The following is a 21,617-nucleotide window of genomic DNA, read 5'->3' as shown; positions in this document are numbered from 1 at the left end:
GGACTGCTGTCAGCCAAGACTCCCTGCCTTGGAAAAAATGAGTGATAGACTATTTGCCATTATCAAGTGTATGAGGGATCTGGGAACATCTTAAATAGTTTTGTACCCAGGAAGTTAAAACTATTACACAGCTGCACATTGAACATGATAAAAAGTGCCTCATGTATTGGGAATGACATGGTCCATTGGATTATAAACCAAAATACCATCCTAGAGCTAACCCACTGATGACAACTTAATCATACTGTATTTACAAACTCAAAATAAAAATATCTATTATATACTTTAATTTTAGTAAATTTAATACATTAGTGTTTACAAAATAAATGTTGTATTCTAATGAAACCATGATGAATGAAATGAGCTATTTTCCCCTCCACCTGCTGTAAACCAGACCAGTAAACTCTTAATATATTTAAGAGCTTCATGTGGTCCAGCAGAGATTTTGGGCATGTTAGATGTTGACAAAACAAACAAAACAAACCAAACCAGAAGGAAGTTTCCTGAATCTTTAAAAACTTGTTGCTTGTTAAATTCTATTACTAAACTTGTACAATTCAAGCCTTTACAAGCTTCCAAACTGTAATACTGTACACGAAACTACCCAGATACAAACCAGTGCCATGACTAACATAACGAACGGAAGAAACATACTTACTACCCATTCTATTATCTCTCAACATAAAGGAGCAAATATAACACCACATTCAACCTCTTATTTCTAGCAATGAAGTTGCAAATTCCACTCAAAGTAAGTTTCTTCAGTAGTGAGACAGTACAATACAATTCAAGAAACATTTAAAAAACTCAAACGTTTTAATAGTATAAAAAGTTGTTTACTGGTGTTTCTACTATAAAGCTTTGTTCCACAAATCAAAAGTGATAAAATAATTAAACATGTTTACAGTGATCAGAGACTGCAGTGTAGACATTCCAGCTCACATTTTGTTGACAATTTCAGTACAACGTACATTATGATTGAATAATCATTACATATCTAGGACACAGCAAAACTGCAGATGAAGTGCACACCTCACTGTGGAAGTTTATCCATTACTTGGTGACTTACTTCCCCGCCTCAGAGAGCACTGTGGGTAAAAATTATATTCAAAACTAAGGTGTATAGCTATTTTGACTGCAGAGATGCAACTATACAATAGGAGTTACACTGACATTATGGATGTCTACACACACACACACACCCCACATTAAATACCAAAATCCCTAAGTTATAAGCTAATTCCTTGTCTTTAGACAAAATGGCATCTGCAAAAATGAAAAACATACAAAAAAAAGAGTCAAATAAATAACGAATACAGATGTTAACTAACATATACAAAGGAACATATTGGCATACTGTATGCAGTATATGGTATACTCATAGAATCACGTGGGTTGGGAAGCACCTCATAATGGGTCATTTACAAGTAACGTATCCCCTTCCCCCTATTCTCTGTTATTTTATTGTTCCTGGATATTGAATATAACCTTTTGAATACTGATGCATGAATCCTGCATTTTCCATCTTTGCCACACTTGTGATGCATTTTGTCTTTAACATCCACAGAGAACTTCAAAATATTCTAAGTGTCTGAAGCACAACTTTTGCCATCCTGTCCATAATGTCTAGTGTTCTGAGTTCCCTCCCATATGAGAGCATAGGAGCCCTGGCTTAGCTACACAGTGTCTGAAATGATTGTTCTGTCTAATGAAATTGGAGCCAATAAGTAGGATGCTCCCATATTCTGGCTAATATTTTCCTATTCACCATTCCCATGTAGTGGATAGGTATATACTGTAAATGTATTACACATAGGCTGTTGAAACCATTAAAATAACATTAATAAGTGTCAAATGTGTCTGCTATAATACAGGATCAGCTTTATCAAATGCTATATCCACATAACATTTTAAACCATGAAATATTTTATGCATTTGCTATTTTTTCCTACAAATACCATTGCAAACTTGCTGTTAGTTGTGTCACTCTAGGTTTTCTTACACTTTCTCCAAGGATTTTTAACTCAAATGTATAACAATCATATCTATGCTAGATACATGTAAAGTAGACATTGAAATTTCAAGTAAAATGAACTGTAGCCACATCTACTGGACTCCATACGTGTCCCAACATCTAGATTTACTTTGATAAGTTATACAAATACATAATACATTCTTAAATAAAGGAGGCTCACAATATTAATTTGTGAACCTTTCCACATTATAAAACCACTTTAAAGGAATGTGTATCCACCTGTATTACTGTTTTGGATTGCAAAGTCTCTTGTTTTTCAGTCTCCACAGACTGCTGTACCAGTTCTTAGGCTTTGGCTATGAAATCTCTTATTTGAATGAGGCAACACTGGTTATTAAGGCTTGTTTGTTCTCTTCTAAAGATTTATTCTTTATTCTGATGCCATTTTCCAGAGTAGGATGACTATCTTGTATCTTCAGGTTCTGTTTTTATGACCTTCCTTTCTATGTTGTTAAAAGCTGAGTGAGGAAAGTCTTTTAAAATACCAAGGCCTTCTGCAAAAAAAAAAAAAAAAAAAAAGGGGGGGGGAAGGGGGAGAAGAAGAGGAGCTGTTAAATACTGTGTTGAAATAAATGTCTTCTGTTTTTGCCCACTGAACTACATGGGTGCTGATGACATATCAACATTCACAGAAGACAAGATTCTGCCCCACCCTCCTCCCAAGGCATATGAGCCCTGAACTATGTCAGAACCACCACAGTTCCACAATCACTTCTCTGTAACCCCCCATTCAACAGGAAGCAGAGCTCAGCAATACTGCTCTCTGCATGAGCATGTGGAATATTCCTGGATGTGGGAAGACCATGGACTAGAAGGTTCTCCAACCACACAGACCCTTGTTACAGGCAGCAGGCTGCAATAGGGAGGGGTTAGGATAGGCATGGATAGGATACACACAGCATTCTGCCAAGTGCTCAAACAGCACAATAGTCTCAAGAGGAACCACTACCATACACCCACCCTTGAGACATCTCATTATTATTCCTAAACCTTGAGGAAGAAGAGTCTCAAGACTGCTCTTAATATTATGCCAATGCACCATTTTTATATGTAAAATGCTTTGCCAAAAAACACAGGCATCCAATTCAGACTTCATAGTGGAAGAAATATTCTTAATAGCATTTGAGATTTTTCTCTGTATGCCTGCGTTAAACCACAGGAGAAACAGTGACCATAAGTCACTGCATAGAAAGGCTAGCAGAAGCACTTAAAAGCCAAGTCTACAGAGTCAAAACAACAGAAACTCTGCTGTGGCTGAACTAGGTTTTAAAATGGTTTGGTCCAACCCAGATAGATGGGGCTAAATCTTTATAAACAGAGCTGAAGGCACCTTTTCAAAAAGTCTGTTTGTAATATCATTTGGTCCCACTCACACAGACTGAGCCAGATCATGTTACAACCATGTTCCGCCACAAGAGAGCTCAACAGCAGTTGTTCTGCTTGGCTGTTTTGTCTGTGTAGATGGGTCCCAAGACTCCTGCCTTATGTGTGAATAGTTATTGCATCTCCTGCCCAAAGCATAACTGAAAACATGGCAATACTTAAATCTCTCATCAAATGTTCAGTATGTTTCTAGATTAACAAGTCATTCAGAGGTTTCAGTTGCAGCTTGGTTTCAAGGTATCAATCTGCAGACGGTGTCTAGGAACTAAATTCTTCTTTGAAAGGGATAAGTAGGTGTGTGGCTCCCCACAAACTTTCTGAAAGCCACCTGTCAAAGGACGTTACGGGGCAGCTTGAGGTGCTTTACAATGGATAACACTTACCTGAGGACAGAGACTTTGCCTCCCCACTGGAGTAAAGTCGGATCAGGTCACTGCACAGAGGCTTTCCTACGTGCTGCTCTCCGTCTAGCGAAATGTGTTGCAACTGTCTATTTTGCAGATTTGACATTCGGAGATTCAGGGGCCTCTCACCTGAAAGAGGTCAATACTGAAATATTCAGTATTGAGTATGAATCAAAGCAATGCTAGAAATCAAAATTAAGGCTAAAAAAAGGACACCACCATTTGATCAGTGAAAAACATTCTAGATTTCAACCATGCAGGAGAGATTTCTAGTACGTAAAATGCTGATTTGCAGATGACCTTTCTTCCTCTCCAGGCTGCTAGTGCTGCTACAGATTGGTATGGCTGAGCATCAATCCCTCATTTTCCTCAAACACACGTCAAGATCCAACTTCCCCTTCCATGCTGAGCTTTGTTAGTCACAGAATTTAAGGCCACAAGGTACCACCAACTCATCTAATCTGACCTCCTGCATACCACAGGCCAACACCACACTAAAGCTAACAATCAAAGTTAGACCAAAGTATTACAGCCCACAGGTGGCTTGACTATCATGTGCCACAGCAGAAAATAGGAGAGACCAAAGTGCCCAATGCCCAAGGCTCCTGCAGCGGCCGGGAAACAATTGAGACACACCCAGATGGCAAGTGACCCTCACCCACATGCTACAGAGGAACTGAAAACCCCCAAGAAGGCCACTGCTAATCTGAGGGGGGAAATTACTTCCCAACCCCACATATGGCACTTGGTCACACCCTTAGCATGTGAGCAAGAAACAGCCAGTCAAGAACCTGAGGGAAACCACATGAGGGTTCAACAAGCCTGCTACGTTGTGACTCTGTTTAAATCTTCACAGCTGTACTCTTTACATGGCATTCTTCTGAAAATTATTGGTCCAAAACTCACAAAAAAGCTGCGTAATTTGTAATGTCACTTAAGAAATAGTTCCTTCACTTCCCCTTCTACTCTATCTCTTTTTTTAATCCTTACCTCCTTAAATATTATGTTCTTGTTCTAAAAAGAAAAAGACCTTTTTATATATTATATTTTGCTACATTACTAATATTTAATTTCATTTCACAGTAAAAACATCATTTAAAGCAAAACAAACCCTCTCACGTTCTAAACGTAACACAGACACAAGAATCCAATCTAATCCTCCTTCCAACAAAAAGCCTCTGGACACGCTATGGGGATTACCATGGGACCCTTTTAGAACACTAAAGACTGTCAGCTGTAATTAAAATGTTCTTAATTCTTGGGGATTGATGTAACCAGCTCCCCATCTTTTGGTCAACTATTGTGTACAGAGATAGTTAGCTGGAAGTGATACCCACCAAGTCACCAGCTTTACCTTCTAGGTTAGTAAGCAAAAGAGTAAAAGTCTTCTTCCTGGGAAAGGGCCTTCTGTATCTCTGCCAGAGACCCAGAGGATCCCTTCCCTCTCCCATACACTACTTCTCTGAAAACATCATAGCTCAAGCAGAGTACTAGGATTCCTTGTGAATGCTATGCCCCTCCTTAAAAATCAGCTGGAGTAGTCACTGTGAGATGCCCCTGCAGCACCCCCTGGATGAGGTGCAAGAGACTGATGAGGTGAGATGAGGTGCAAGGTGCATGAGCGTACAAGACTGCAGTACAGCTCTCCTGCATGGCAGTACACTGAACCACAGTTTCTTGCCTACTTGTAAAGTTTTAAATAGAGGTAATCCAAGGGCCAAATTCTGGCCCCGGTTACAAAAGTCTACATACAGAACATCTCCACTGAAGTCAATGGGGTTTCCCCAGAGTTACTGAGCAGAATCTGGCTCTATCTCTGGTTGTATCATTTAAACCAGTGGTTCTCAAACTTTCCAGACTACTGTACCCCTTCCAGGAGCCTAATTTGTCTTGTGTACCCCCAAGTTTCACTTCACTTAAAAACTATTTGCCTACAAAATGAGACCTAAAAATACAAAGAAGTGTCGCAGCACACTATTACTGAAAATTGCTTACTCTCTCATTTTTACCATATAATTATAAAATAAACTGATTGGAATATACATTTTGTACCTACACTTTTGTGTGATACTTGAGCCTGTTTTTCACTTGTGAGCCTCGTCTGAAGCTGGAGTCCTGGGGGTGGCAGGGCTGAAGCTGAAACCCAAGCCCTGCTGCCGAAGCATGTAACTTAGCTTTGCAGGGCCCCCTATGGCATAGGGCCTCAGGCAACTGCCCTGCTTGCCACCCCCTAAGACCAGCCCTGAACTTGTGATCCCTCAAAACCTATCCCATGACCCTCCTGGGAGTCGCAACCCCCAGGTTGAGAAACACTGATCTAGATGAGTTGACTACCCCCTGCAAGACCCCTGCGTACCCCCATGCACCTGTAGTTGAGAAACACTGATTGTGACTGTAAGTTCTTCCAGGCAGGGATCTTGTCTTTACTTACCTGCTTAGCATCCTCCACACTGCTGAAGCTATATGAATAACATCAGTACTAACAATGTTTGCATAACACCAGACAAATTGGATGGCAGCAATATCATGCCTGGAAGCTACTATACCTTGTCCATCCACATTATCTAACGTCACGCCATTGGGGCTGTGCTCTTCTGAGCTTTGTCTGTAGTACCCTGTGGAAAGGCGTCTCTCTGAGTGTTGCAGTCTCTCTAACCCTGCTTGGTTACAAAGAAACTCCATCTGTTTGGCCATCACCTTTTCAGACTGCAAATAAAGCAAGAATATATATGGATGTTGCTCTACAGGAAAAAAATAATACCAGCAGGTAATCAAGCAAGCAGTCTAGATATAGTTCTTTGTTGGCTCATATGTACACGTGTGCTTTACAGCGACCTCAAAACTATCAAGCAAACAAAATATTTTTGCAGCCACTAAAGCCATGGAAGACAGTGTCATTCAAAGTGCATAAAAACATGTGTTCTGTTTTAGCCAGTCAACGTGATATTTCTGAGTTCTTACCTGAGGAGAACAAACTTTCTGTACTTTAGGACTGCAGTCTATACTTACAGAAATTCCCAAATGCAAGATCTGTCTCTTACTTATCAAATTTAGCCCTACTGGAATAAATGGCTCTACAAAATATTCCAAGAGCAATGGCAACATCTGCTAAAAACTTATGCCAAGATTTTACCAGACATCTTGGAGTCTTTATTTTAGGAAACAACAGTACACAAGTTTAAAAATCTGCCATTGTGAAAGTGTAGGATGACAGTATGTTTGTGGGGGATAAAGGTGTGAAATGTCTGTCTAGAAGATGAAGAAGACCTATACACCTCTAGAGAGTGAAATTAAACAATGTGGAGCAAAGTGGGAGGAAATGGTGTATAAATGTTTGTCATCAACTTTAGTGCCAAGAGAATTTTAACTTTCAAAATGATCATGTTCCCAAGGCTATGACTAAACATCGTATGAAAATAAAAATAAAAAAAAATAAAAAAATCACCAGTTAAAAAAATGTCCATTTCAAAGAGCCACATAGAAGCATACAAATAGAAAGGGAAGCAAAAATATGTAGAATTAGCATCCATGGATGCTAGCAAACTGTGAAGTTCATTGATTTCTCTTTGTATTTTATAAGTGTCACCATTACTACTTGTCTCTATTAAAAAAGAAAGAGCTGATTCTTGCAAGGGGCTGAGCGTCTCTTGGGAGATGTGAAGTGACCTCAACTCCCACTGACATCTGTGTGCTCAGAAGATAACACAACAAATTAGCTGACAGTGTAAAAGAGAAGACCACGTCCTAGGTTCTCCAGTAAACTGATGACATTTAGAGCAGGGAAGGAACCTGTTCTGTGTTTCTCCTATAGAACAGGATGACCTCTAAAGTGGTCTGAGTAAATATAGAACCTTGACTTTAGGGCTCGGCACATAGGTAAAGGGAGAAAATTTTTTAACAGTTTACTTTCAAGTGTATTTTAATCGATGGTCTACCTGGGGATTCTGTTAATATTTTACAAACAGAAACATTACTTTTAAAAGGGTTTCACTTCTATGCGGCACGTACTGTAATGTCAGTATCGCGTTCGTTCCCAACAGTAGATGGTGCATTCCTTCTCTTGTCTCAAGCCTAGAAGGTGAGATCCTTACTTCCTTGCAATGAATGAAGATAAAACTATAGAGTGTCATAACAGCTCAAGAGTTAAACCCATATTAGCAGTGGTATTATCTCAGCTAGCCCAGGTGATCTTTGAGAAATGAAGGTAATGATTTTAGTCATCAAAATATTATACAAAAATCAGCCTAGAAAGCAACTGTTACTATTCTGGACAGCATCTCAGTAGAAACCTGATAGTTTCATGTGGTTTGTTTACCTGGGAATTAAGAGCTGCCAAATCTTCACTTTTGCCTTTCGCCAAGGCAAGTGGTACTTTCTCGTGTTGATAAAGTGTTTGGACTGTGTCCTGGAAATCAGGAAAACCATCCTGTTGAGCAAAAACAAACAGGGCATATGATTTTGTTTTGCTTTTAAAGAAAAAGCAATGTATCATATGACTTAAAAGAGAATATTCTTTAAGTCCGGTGAAAAACCTGAACTGGGATTTAAGACCCTGAAACAAGTTAACCAAACTATGCTTCAGCAGTGCAAGATACTGCAGCAAATACGATCTGGCTCATACCACTTGCAGATCAGAGGCTTGTGCCACGCCTAACACATCCAGGTATAAATCCAGAGTAATGCCATTGACTTCAATAGAGTTATTCTGGAGCTGAGACAGTATAACAGAGCAGAATTAGGCCCAGTATTTTGTGGTTTTCTTTTGGATTTAACAGCTTGGGTTTTTTGGATTTTTTAAAGAAATCAATGTTATAAATGCAGACTATTGCTCTAACTTTGACCATTTGCATCTGTAGCATCCATGAGGCTTGCCGTACATGCAGACTAAGACCTTGAGACTGATCTTAGATACACAGTAGTAGAATTTAGTAACTTAGAAAACTGGGCAAACCACCACAAAATTCAACATGTTGCAAAGACACACAAACTATACTGGTCTCACTGTAAAATGGTAGTGGCTTATCTTTACAAGTTCTCTGCATGGCAAGCTGCCCACTGAAAAGCAAAGTAGCATGGACTTTGTATGCGGCAGGGAACAGTTCTGCTCTGCCAGGTGCATGGATGCTAAGCCCCCAAAATTATTTATCCATCTCTAACTTTTATGACTTGCAAATCTCCCAAGTCTCTTCTGCATGGGAAAACTGCAAGTTGCCTTACAGTCACTTGCTGTATGTAGCAAGGTTCAAGATTAAATATTCATGCAGTTTAGTGCTTTACAAGCAAAACTCATGTAAAGCAATGGAGATGCATTATTATTCACAAGAAAATGCAGCAGGGAAGAGAGCTAAATCAAGGGAGGAGGCTGGAGAAAGAAGTAGCATCTAAAAACAATGAAATTCATAACTAGGAAATCATAGGCCTCTTGTCCCAAAGTAACATTTTTAGGAGGATTACAGGCAGTGCCTATAGCGGGGGTCGGCAGCCGACGGCACGCGAGCCCATTTTTAACGGCATGCAGCAGCAGTGTGCCATTAAAAATCATATCCTGCCCTGCCCGGCCCACTCTTCTCTGCCCCCCGCCCCCTCCAGCAGGGGCAGGGGGCAGAAGCTTGGTCCTGCCGGCTCCCCTGCCTCTTCCCGCAGTGTGCTGGGTTCCTGCCTCTCCTCCTCCTCTTCGTCCCTCCCTGCCTGCCAATCAGCTGATGGCCCTTGCGAGGGGGTGGGGGAGGAGCGGGGTCAGCTGCTCCTGGTGGAGGCAGAGAAACAGTGGGGGCAGGGCCTTGGAGAAGGGTGGGCGGGCGTGTGTGTCTGAGAGAGAGAAACAGGGCATACCCCCTCCAGTCCTCTGCCGTGAGCACCCCACAACCCCAGCCCACACCCCCAGCCCTCTGCCCTGCAGCCCCGCACACCTCCCAGGCCCCTGCCCTGAGCCCTGTACCCCCCTAACACACACCCAGCCCTCTGCTTGACTCCTTCACCCCCCCGCACAACCCCAGCCCTGACTCTGGCACCCCCACACATACCCAAGCCCCTCACACCCCATGCCCTGACACCTGCACCCCCCTCACAGGCCTCCAGCCCTCTGCCCTGACTCCTGTACCCCCCCACATACCCAGCCCCCCTACATCCCATGCACCCCCCACATCCTGACTCTTGCACCCCCCACATCCCCACCCCCACCCTGAGCACCAAACGGGAGCTCCTGTACCCCTCCCACCAAATGGGAGCTGACCAGGTAAGCTCTCCACACCCAAACCTCCTGCCCCAACCCTGAGCCCCCTCCCTCATTCTAGTTCCTAGCCAGACCCTACACCCCAACCCCAAGCCTGCTTCTTCACCCCCAGCCCTGTGCTCAGTGCACTCCCACGCTCAGCTCAGCGCAGAGAGAGAGGAAGAGAAGGGGCCAGAACCAGGGAGAAGGCAGATACTCACTGTATGTGGGCAGGGCCAGGACCCCAGACCGGCAGTGGGCTGAGCAGGTCCAGCAGCCGGGATCCCAGCTGGCAGGAGCCAGCGGATGGAACCCCTGAGCAGCAGCGGGCTGAGCCGCTCAGCCCACTGCCGGTCTGAGGTCCTGGCTGCCAGCCCCACACAGCCCGCTGCCAGTCTGCGGTTCTGGCTGCCGGCCCCTTGCCGGCCGGGGTCCTGGCTGCAGGCCCCACTCAGCCCACTGCTGGCCTAGGTGAACGGAACCCCAGACCAGCAGTGGGCTGAGTGGGCCGGCGGCCTAAGAGCAACATTTTAATTTAATTTTAAATGAAGCTTCTTAAACATTTTGAAAACCTTGTTTATTTTACAGTACAACAATAGTTTAGTTATATATTATATGGACTTTTATAGAGAGAGAGACCTTCTAAAAAACATTAAAATGTATTAGTGGCATGTGAAACCTTAAAGTGAATAAATGAAGACTCAGCACACGACTTCTGAAAGGTTGCCAACCCCTGGCCTATAGCACGCTAGGTACTCACACACAGGAAAATAGTGCCTGCCCAAAGAGTTTATAATCTAAGAAAGGGAAAGGTAGCATTCCCAGAAGAAAAAACTGCAGAATGATACACTACCTCTGACTAATAAAGGAAAGGGAAAAAAGACAGAAATACCTAGTGAACAATGAGGCCTATGCAGTCAGTGGCCTATGCAACAGTGATCAGACACAAGTGTAAAAAGAAAAGGAGTACTTGTGGCACCTTAGAGACTAACCAATTTATTTGAGCACAAGTTTTCGTGAGCTACAGCTCGCTGCATCTGATGAAGTGAGCTGTAGCTCATGAAAGCTTATGCTCAAATAAATTGGTTAGTCTCTAAGGTGCCACTTTTCTTTTTGCAAATACAGACTAACACGGCTGCTACTCTGAGACACATCTGTGTCACTTTAAATGCCGTCAGGAGGTCTGCTTCCCCCTCACAGTGCAACTCCATTCACTTCAGTGAGGTTACTCTCGCTCCTTGAGAGGAGAATCAGGCCCAGCGTGTTTTATGCAGCTCTTCCCCACCCCAATTTCCCCAACGGAAAAATACAATCCAGTAAGTATTTACCACTTTAGAACAGTGTAAATTCTCCATAAAACCTCACCTGGAAACAGAAAGATGCTGGAAGTCCACTAGAAAACACTAGCTACTTTTACACTTAGACCTCAGTTTATTGTGCGGTGGGAGTTTTGTTTTGTTTGTTAACAAGAGGCCTGTGAATGCCTTACGTTCATATGTACATGTAGCTGAAATTTTGAATATGGACGTACAACAGCACCAATGATGTAATTTAGTGCCATAAAATGTGCTTGCATATATTTACACCAGCATTTGTATGCCAGTGTAAAATTGAAGTCCGTTTTTCAAAAGCAGTCCCACTGAGTATGAATGGTTTCTGCTGCTTTGTGTTATCCTCACATACATTCTTCAATAGGCAATTGGATTCTGGATCACTATTCCTGAGAAGTGCCCCTACCGCACTGTTCTTTTGTTCACAAAGACTTATGATATAGGAATGGATGACTAAGAAAGAGGTAGCAGAAGGTTAGGCAATTCAGCATGACATCCGTCCATGGCCTACTCCTAGCTAAGCATGCCTCTCCCCATTCCTCCTCCCTACTGCATACTAGGAGTCTGCAACACACAGCACATGTGTTTCTTCAATGCTGCTGCATTGTTTTTAAAGTGGTTTCTTATAGCAGATATTCTCAGTCTCACATGTGTACTTTCTTTCCCCGCCAATAACTTTTTTCTTACATGAACGCAGATTTTAATGCTTCTCTTCTTTTGATCGGGAGAGAAAGAGAAATCCCACACCTCTGATCTTGGTTCTCTTTTCAACCTGCCTGGCAATGGTGTAGGTGGGCATCTGCCTTCCCTCTTTTCTCTCCAGAGCCGGCACTGACTGCAGATGTTTCCTCACAGCTTCCTCTTTAGTCTTGCATTCCCCTCTGGGTCTCTTACTCTCACTGAGCTTTTTGAACTTGGCTGTCTCAGGCTCTCCCACTTCCCCGCCTCTGTTTTAACATTGCCACTCACTTGAAGATTCCTTTGTTATTACCAGCACAGGGAAGAGCAAGAACTTTATAATTCTCCTCTACTTTCCCCTCCTGGCCATCAATACTATATGTGGAAAGCGAACCTCTTCACACACAATTTAAAAAGGCAGAAATGAGGAGAATGAGTAGCCATTCTCTCTATGCCATTTGCGCAATATACCTGTGACTTGTTTTGTTTTCTGAATTGCTGCCACAGCAGCTCATTGCTTTGCACAGCATTACCAGTGACTCATCAAAGATGACAAAATAAGGGTCCCCCCCCCGCCATACTCGTCACAGAAGGAGATGGCTGCTTCGTGGGAGAACGGAATGCTGTTTGCATCTTTGCTCTTCCCTACTGTAGTTTATGCAGAAGAAATTTAAGAGCCACAGCACTTTCTTTTTATTCACTCCCAACTCCCATCCCAAGTAATTCCAGTCCTTCTCTCACTCCCTCTATACCTTTAGCCTGCTATTTTCCTAGAATCTCTCTCTTTTCTCTACACTCAACTCCCACAGCCTCGCTGCCCACTCTATCAACAAAAAGGGAAGGGCACACGGAGGAAGAGAAAGGCTCTTACAGGTAATCTGATGTAATTCGTGGTATTTTGTTTCTTTGTAATGCTTGTGTGAATTTAGTGCTCATGAAGAGGAAGGATTTGCAAGAGTGGCTGGAAGCAGGCAATGTGTAACTTTGCCCACACAGCCCTGCTGGTACACCTACATCAAGCCTAACCTGCAAAATCCCAGTTGTTTTTTTTTTTTTTTTTTTTTAAAGGTCACTTTGCCTGTTTCCAAAAGCACTCATTTACATCCATGCAATGTGAGGTACGAAACACTTCTAAATCGGCATATTGGCCTTTCACACTGCACTTTGTAGAGGCATGACTACCTAATTGGCAAGGCAATGGCAAATCATGCTCCAATGTTCCAATCCTGCCTCATGCAATAAGTGAAATTACCTTTTAAAAAGAAAAGCCAAGGTCAGGCCTGATGTCTCCACAAGTGAAAAGCCAGAACACTAACCCACTGTACTTCCTCACTCTCTGTATTCAGAGACAGAAGATGCAGCAGTACACCTTTCAAAAGCATGGATGGACACTATTTCCATCCAGTATGGAGAGAGTGAATTCTGCAACATTTGCTACAATGTTTTCTCATATTCTACCTTTTGTTAGAAAAATACTGCTAACAAAAAATAAAAAGTCAACAGTGAGATATGTTTCCCCAAGAAAATAACCCTGTAAAGGAAATGTGTAGTGAAACAATATAACTATATATTTTTGAAAAATTAATATAACCTGCAATGTAAATTAGAGCCACAACTCATTAACACAAGTGAAATAACTGTCCTGCCACATAAATGCTATCTACAATAATACAGAACTCCCAAACATACAGAAAAACGTGGTGGTAAAGTTGGGCGTGTCACCACTTTGTCAGTCATTCTGTATAGTCGGGATTATGTCCTCTTTAATGAAACAATGTTTTGCTTTAGTACATCTGTGCAGCGCACAGCAGTAACAGGAAGATTCAGAAGAACATCGTTTTGTAGACTGAGGACATTCAGTTCTTCAAGGAAAAATATCACATAATTGAACTACTAGTCTTTTAAAATAAGTAGAAAGAGTGTGAACATATTTCTTCTGAACTATAGTGCTGAAACAGTGAACAAAAAGCCTGAAGGTTCACAACTCCGTAAATACGAGAATACTTTCTCCAGTGGTGTATAAGTCTCCTCTCCAAAACAACAGCTTCCCAAACAACAGGCTAAAGCAGGGGTGAGCAAACTTTTTGGCCCGAGGGCCACATCTGGGTTTGAAAATTGTATGGCGGGCCATGAATGCTCACAAAATTGGGGGTTGGGGTGTGGGCTCTGGGGTGGGGCTGGGGGTAAGGGGTTGAGGGTGCAGGAGGGTGCTTTGGGCTGGGACCGAGGGGTTTGGAGGATGGGAGGAGCATCCAGGCTGGGGCAGGGCACTTGGGTGCAGGAGGGGGTCAGGGGTGCAGGCTCCAGGAGGCGCTTACCTCAAGCGGCTCCCAGAATCAGCGGCATGTTCACCCTCCAGCTCCTACGTGGTGGTGCGGCCAGGTGGCTCTGCGTGCTGCCCTGTCCACAGGCACCGCCCCTGCAGCTCCCATTGGCTGTGGTTCCCGGCCAATGGGAGCTGTGGGGGCAGCGCTTGGGACGGGGACAGCATGCGGAGCCCCTTGGCTGCCCCTACATGTAGGAGCTGGAGGGGGGACATGTCACTGCTTCCAGGAGCCGTGTGAAACAAGGCAAGCCCCCCAACCCCGCTCCCTGGCCAGATGTGGCCCCCGAGCCGTAGTTTGCCCACCCCGGCCTGAAGTCTCAGCTTAAATCTACTATGTTTTCCCATGTTTCCATGGTTCCCCATAAAAAAAAAAATCAATCACCCACCCATGGCTTGTCATTTCAGTTGCTTAACCATTGTTAACTGCTACTGAGCAAAGGAAAAAATTTCCTAATGGTGAGATCTCAGTCTAGCAAGAGAAGCAGTGGAAGCACCACTGCTTGAGTCATTTAAAACTAGACTGGGCAAGAAACACTGGAGAATATCTATAGGGAACTACGGTACTGTATATTGGCCAAGGGTAGCGATGGTGTAGAGATGGAGTAGATGACTTAATCGGGCTTTTCCTAGCTGTAAATTCTAGGTTTATAATACAAAAAAGCCAAGACAGGTCAAATCCCAACACAAACACACAGAATTACTGGCATGGGAGCTGTGAGTAAACCTTCAGAGCACACATTTACACAATTCAAATTATATATTTGTAAGTGCTGTCCAGTGCTGTAATCCATGCGTTGCACAACAAAATGACCAGAGTGCAAAATGACTAACTTTAAAAAACGCTTTTATTTATACCTGGTTTTTCAAACTAAACTTCTCATTTTCAAGGGGAAAAAATGCACCTTGCTGAGTATTTGCCACAGGAGACTGGCCTTTGCATAGATAACAAATGTAAATATTTGCACTACTTTGAAATAGTAGAATTGACACATGACATATCATTCCTCACTGAAGGAATGAAATATGAAAAAAGTGCTATTCCAATGTATTGCAAACCCTTACATTACGGTTACATGATGAAGAACATAGCATGTAACTTGGAGGTATGTGGTATTATAATGCAGACCCCATACTTGGCACATCGTAATATACTATACCATTTATTTTAGTAGATGATATAAGGAGAATTGTAGCTGCATCAGATGGATACCCAAGCATGAGTGAAAAGGCTAATCAGTTAAAAAAATCATAAAGGAAGATGAGCCAGTCATATTGGATACTTATGTATGTCTATGTAATGACCTATTTAAAATGGACTGAATTTACTTTTCAGCAGCAGAAACTTAAGATATTAAGTAATACTTAAGGTACTGCACATGCTCTCAGTCTGACCTTGAAAATATTTCCTCTTAACAAGGAACTGCCAAAAGAACTTATGTTTAATTAAAGTTGTGCGTAGATGTGAATTTTTATATTTTATGAGTGTGTGTGATATATATACATGCAGACAGATATAAGTACACACACTTTCTATGTGTATGTGCGTATATGTGCTGATAGATACATTTTCATTTGCAATTAATTTCTCACTTATTGACAGTTTTGGTGATTTACTTATAGGCACATATGGCCCATATCCTGCCATCAATTCCTATGCAAAACTCTCAATTAAGTCAATAGAGAGTTCTACATTTTAGATCTGATCCAAAGCCCAATGAAGGCAATAGAAAGACTCCCACTGACTTCAGTGCAATTGGGCCCTATAGGAAATAAAGCTGATGGGAAGATATTGCCTAGAGCTTGCAGTACATTTTCCAATGGGAAGAGTCCCACTCAAACATGGAAAGCAGAATACTTGGACTGGACGTTCCGCAGGGCAGAATTCTGGCCTATGTTTTCATAATCTAAAGAAAACCAGGTTTCAGAGGAACAGCCGTGTTAGTCTGTATTCGCAAAAAGAAAAGGAGTACTTGTGGCACCTTAGAGACTAACCAATTTATTTGAGCATGAGCTTTCGTGAGCTACAGCTCACTTCATCAGATGCATACCGTGGAAACTGCAGCAGACTTTATATACACACAGAGAATATGAAACAATACCTCCTCCCACCCCACTGTCCTGCTGGTAATAGCTTATCTAAAGTGATCAACAGGTGGGCCATTTCCAGCACAAATCCAGGTTTTCTCACCCTCCACCCCCCCACACAAATTCACTCTCCTGCTGGTGCTAGCCCATCCAAAGTGACAACTCTTTACATAATCAAGTCGGGCTATTTCCTGCATAGATCCAGGTTTTCTCACATCCCCTCCACCCCCATACACACACAAACTCACTCTCCTGCTGGTAATAGCTCATCTAAACTGACCACTCTCCAAGTTTAAATCCAAGTTAAACCAGAACATCTGGGGGGGGGGGGGTAGGAAAAAACAAGAGGAAACAGGCTACCTTGCATAATGACTTAGCCACTCCCAGTCTCTATTTAAGCCTAAATTAATAGTATCCAATTTGCAAATGAATTCCAATTCAGCAGTTTCTCGCTGGAGTCTGGATTTGAAGTTTTTTTGTTTTAAGATAGCGACCTTCATGTCTGTGATTGCGTGACCAGAGAGATTGAAGTGTTCTCCGACTGGTTTATGAATGTTAGAATTCTTGACATCTGATTTGTGTCCATTTATTCTTTTACGTAGAGACTGTCCAGTTTGACCAATGTACATGGCAGAGGGGCATTGAGAAAACCTGGATCTATGCAGGAAATAGCCCGACTTGATTATGTAAAGAGTTGTCACTTTGGATGGGCTAGCACCAGCAGGAGAGTGAATTTGTGTGGGGGGGTGGAGGGTGAGAAAACCTGGATTTGTGCTGGAAATGGCCCACCTGTTGATCACTTTAGATAAGCTATTACCAGCAGGACAGTGGGGTGGGAGGAGGTATTGTTTCATATTCTCTGTGTGTATATAAAGTCTGCTGCAGTTTCCACGGTATGCATCTGATGAAGTGAGCTGTAGCTCACGAAAGCTCATGCTCAAATAAATTGGTTAGTCTCTAAGGTGCCACAAGTACTCCTTTTCTTTTTAAAGAAAACCAGAGTCTGATGCTCTTTCTATACATTTAACTTTTTATTTTTTAATTAAAAATAGGATACAGAAAGTAACGGAGTCATCTATTCGGTGTTTATTTTTCCTAAATTAATATTAATACTGTGACAGAGGTGCCTAATTAAAAGTAAAAATTATTTTCTCTAAGTTTACAGAACTATGTCAGAGCCTTATAAGAATTTCCCTGAGCCATAGAAAAACAAAATAAAAACATACAAGACAATCAAGTTCAATGGAAAGAAATCTCCATGAGGAACCTCTGATAGCTTCCCCCACACTGGTGTCTCAGGGGTGGACAGGATTTGTCTCCCAATCTCATGGCCCAAGTCAGAGAGACTGCAGGAAACGCCTGAAGATCCCTTGGGATCTGCAGCAAGCCCACTGCACAGTGGTGGCCATACATCTATGTCAGTTCTGCCCCAATAGTGCAATTCCCCAGTCCCGCTTCCCCTAATCCTCCTAGTATCTTCCCCCACTTCACACACAGATCCCTGGACAAAAAAGGAAGAATGTTATCACAAACAAAATGGATACTGCGATACAAAATTGTAAGCCATCAGCATATCAGGTGCTCTCTAAATTATTTCTTTTAACAGATTCTCTAACTTAGGGGCAAATCAATTTTTTGCATGTAAAACTTGGCATGTAGGAGTCACAATATCATACCTCTAGCTTAATTCTCTTCGGTGATAGTTCATCTCTATCTCCACATTTAGATCTAGAAGAAAAACCACACACAGTGTTGATAAACAATATAAATATCCTGTCTTTACATAAAAAAATAAGGAGACAAACTTATCTCTGCTATAACTCACTAGATTTAACACCACTGAAATCAAGGGTGAACATGGCCCACTTAGTGTGGGGGAAACATAAATGTAGGGTCCCATCCTGCAACTCTTAACCACCCAACTGATACAGTGGAAATCATTGGGAGTACTCGGCAAGCAAGGATTTGCAGTATTGGGCACTTAGACAGGAAAGCAGTTGAAACTCAACTAAGGGCAAGAAAGTTTGGTCAACACGATGAGGTGACGGAGCTGAAAAGTCTACTGTTTGTGCTGATCAGCTGTTAGGTAGAAAGGGCATTATTGGGGAAAAACAAGGGGAATGGAATCAGGGCAAAACCAGACAAGATCATGCAGTGGGACTAAAAAAGGCCCCCCAATAAAATTAATCTAAATTAGGGTGAAATTCAGTCCTGTGCAGGAGTAGCACAAGGCCCATGCACCACTTAAGTCCTCAATAAAGCAGTACATAGGCCTATTGCTGGTGTTTTGAACAGAGATGATTTTCACCTTAAAACTGAAAGTTCCAGCATAATCTTTATGACAAAATGCCCTTTGGCCTCTGTTACCCAGGATGGGAGAAGACGCTAGCGCAGCCAGGCATGTGCATTAGACAATATTCTTTAAAAATTCCTGAAAACATATGAAAAATATATTTTCAGCACCATGTATAATATCCGAGAGATATCGACTTTTGATAGTAATATATAGACTATACTGAAAAATATTAGTCATATCTATGGACGTGTTTTGTAAAATGCATGTATTCTATAATACACAGATGATAACCTGATATAAAAACATATCCTGTTTTCCACTGCTTGATATGATAACTATTTTAAAAAGGGACACTGTACATTTAAATTTGGTCCCAAATTATTATTTTTTAAAACAGGTGTTTATAAACCACCCTCAACTACCGTTGTCTTTCATACATGCTCTGGCTATGCTGTTTAAGCCCTGCCGATTTATATTAGCCTTGAAATAACAAATGACTCAAAATTTAAAATACTTGCTTCTTAGAGATGGTACATGGAAGGAAATATACTGTTTTTGAATCTGGAGAACCAAAAGGTAGGTGAAAGAATTAAAATAGCTACATGCCAATAAAAGTGATTGTAACAATATGAAAGATTCCATGGGTTACACAGTATTACTGATGATTTCTATTTTCCATATGTATGTGCTCCCTCCGCCTAATGTAAACATTTTGCTAGCTGCAGAGGCGGAAGAATAGAAAGAGATTTCTAATGCTTCATAAGAAATTCTGTTAAACGGATTACTTAATTGAAAATAAAGTTCCCCTGAGTTTATTAAAAACTTACTTGGTGGTCCTGTAAGTGTACTTGTATGTAACTTCTCGAGAGATCTGCCGAGCCAGCGCAAAGAGTTCATCTCTCCTGGTTAACAATGCATTATCTTTTACACACAGCTGAGCGGCTGCTTCATTAACTGTTAGCTGGAAGTTAAACACAAAAAAATATTCTTGACTTCCTCAAAACATAACCTATTGACCCTTGTAAAAGTATCCAATTGTGTGAAATGATGACAGATTTCAGCACCGAGTCACATTACTTATTTTATATTGAATCCAGAGGATTTCCTCAAATTGTGAATACTCATCCTTTCCCAGATACTTGCCTCAGTTATGAAGAGACATAAACACGGTAGATACATTTAGTATTCTTTAAAGTGTTTATTATAATACTCTCTGATGTGAGCTACCTTTTCCTCACCCCAATGTTAACTAAACCCCAATATGAAACAGCACCTCCTAATGTTCAAAGCATTTGGCTCCCAAAGATTTTTTTTTTTTTTTATAAATGCCAGTGCAGAAGAACATGCACAAGGCTTGAAAAATCTACTTGACAGGGTGCGTAGGAAGATTTCCCTGATGAATGACATGAAAGCCATCAGTTTCTGCAGAACGTAAACTGTCTTATAAAAAAGCATGTTTCTCACCCTTATTTACTTGTGAAGATTATATCTGAACACTAATCAAATCTAAATCAACGCAGTAATGTCTTCCTGAGCCTGCTGGGACACCGTCCTGGTGTGTCTGAGGCTGCCCACAGCTTTAAAAAGCAGCAAAACGAAATTAACAAGACTCAAGTCAGTTTCACTACTGCTATGCAATCCTGTAGGGCAGTGGTTCTCAACCTACTTACCATTTTGGGCCACAGAGGAGGCCCACAATGTGTTATATGGTCCGCACCCAATACTACCTGTCTGACCCTGAGGATGTCACATGGGCCGCAACTGTGTGCTGACCGGGCCACAAGCTGCCCACGGGCCACGGGTTTAGAACCACTGCTGTAGGGAGTGGTGAAACTGTTAAGAACTATAACAGTTTCATGATGTTGCTATTTGAGAAACCCAGCAGCAGCAGCGAAGACACACACTGAAGTTACTAATGGAGGCAGACAACCCAGAACACAGACACTGGAGAAGTCGTAGATCCTCCCTCCTGTCACAGCAGCGAAGAGGGTGACGAGCACTTTGTATTTATCAGATGCATACCAGCCAAAGGCTGATATGACAGATATATCCTCCAAGAAAGGTCCAGGAACAACGCCTATTAGAAGTCTCACCACCCCTCTGCCTTCCAAGAGCTGGATTTTTAGGGTGATGGGCTTCTCACTGGAGCATTCTCCCTAGGCCTCATAGATATCTATTAATCAGGCTACTGGATACCTGCAGCAAATATGTTTTTCAAATGCAGTCAGCATGTTCCTTATGAATCAAGTTCTGCTGTTCTCCAATTGTCATACATACCCTTGTGGGAGTATGACGTTCTAAGGGCAACAGACCAATTGCAGTTCACTGCACACGGACATGGCTGGCCACACACGCGCGCGCACACACACACACACACACACACCAGCACAGTACTTAGCAGCTTCCTGCAGCAGCACAGAGGTGGAAGAGTCTGGGAGCAGGACAGTAGGCTTGCAATTACACTGAAGCATTGGCAAAAACTATGAACAACTTGTCCCCCACTCCCTCGCAACGGTGCTTTATACCTTGGTACCCGGGAAACCATCCCCACATCTCTTATGAAGATCCCCTTGTAAGCAGACCTTTTAAAAAAATTTGCCTTAAAGGATGAAACTGGTCATGCAAACTTTTTATTCATCGGACAAGTTTACTGGCTTGAGTTGGAAGTTCTTTGGAAATATAACTTAAAAATTATCTTCAGTTCAATTAGAGTCTGTGACATGGCCTGTTTTATGGATTTAAAGAATATTAAGAAGCTGAGATGAAGGGGCATTGCCGAGACTGTCAGGTCTAGCAGATCTCAGAAGTAATTACTGTTCATAATGACATTTTTTAAGTATATTTCATGTACTCCATGTGATTTTACAC

The 21,617-nt window shown here is 42.0% G+C and overlaps 1 protein-coding gene across 2 annotated transcripts in view; it reads right to left on the bottom strand.

Annotated features, from left to right (window-relative positions):
* Positions 1 to 814: 814 nt before the first annotated feature.
* The window catches only part of NAB1 (NGFI-A binding protein 1), a 48,651-nt gene continuing 27,848 nt past the window's right edge, over positions 815 to 21,617 (bottom strand). For both annotated transcript variants that reach the window (XM_075118025.1, XM_048869912.2), the window contains exons 3-8: positions 19,577 to 19,710; positions 18,130 to 18,181; positions 8,138 to 8,248; positions 6,369 to 6,528; positions 3,802 to 3,951; positions 815 to 2,529 (exon numbers count right to left, since the gene is read on the bottom strand). In XM_075118025.1, coding sequence (XP_074974126.1) covers positions 2,438 to 2,529; positions 3,802 to 3,951; positions 6,369 to 6,528; positions 8,138 to 8,248; positions 18,130 to 18,181; positions 19,577 to 19,710 — 699 coding nt within the window. In that variant the 3' untranslated portion in view covers positions 815 to 2,437. The remainder of the gene's footprint in view (positions 2,530 to 3,801; positions 3,952 to 6,368; positions 6,529 to 8,137; positions 8,249 to 18,129; positions 18,182 to 19,576; positions 19,711 to 21,617) is intronic.

The sequence above is a fragment of the Caretta caretta genome, chromosome 11 (genome assembly GCF_965140235.1).
Source record: "Caretta caretta isolate rCarCar2 chromosome 11, rCarCar1.hap1, whole genome shotgun sequence".
NCBI lineage: Eukaryota > Metazoa > Chordata > Testudines > Cheloniidae > Caretta > Caretta caretta.
Note: the sequence above shows the minus strand (reverse complement) of the source record. Positions and strands in the feature narration are given on the sequence as shown.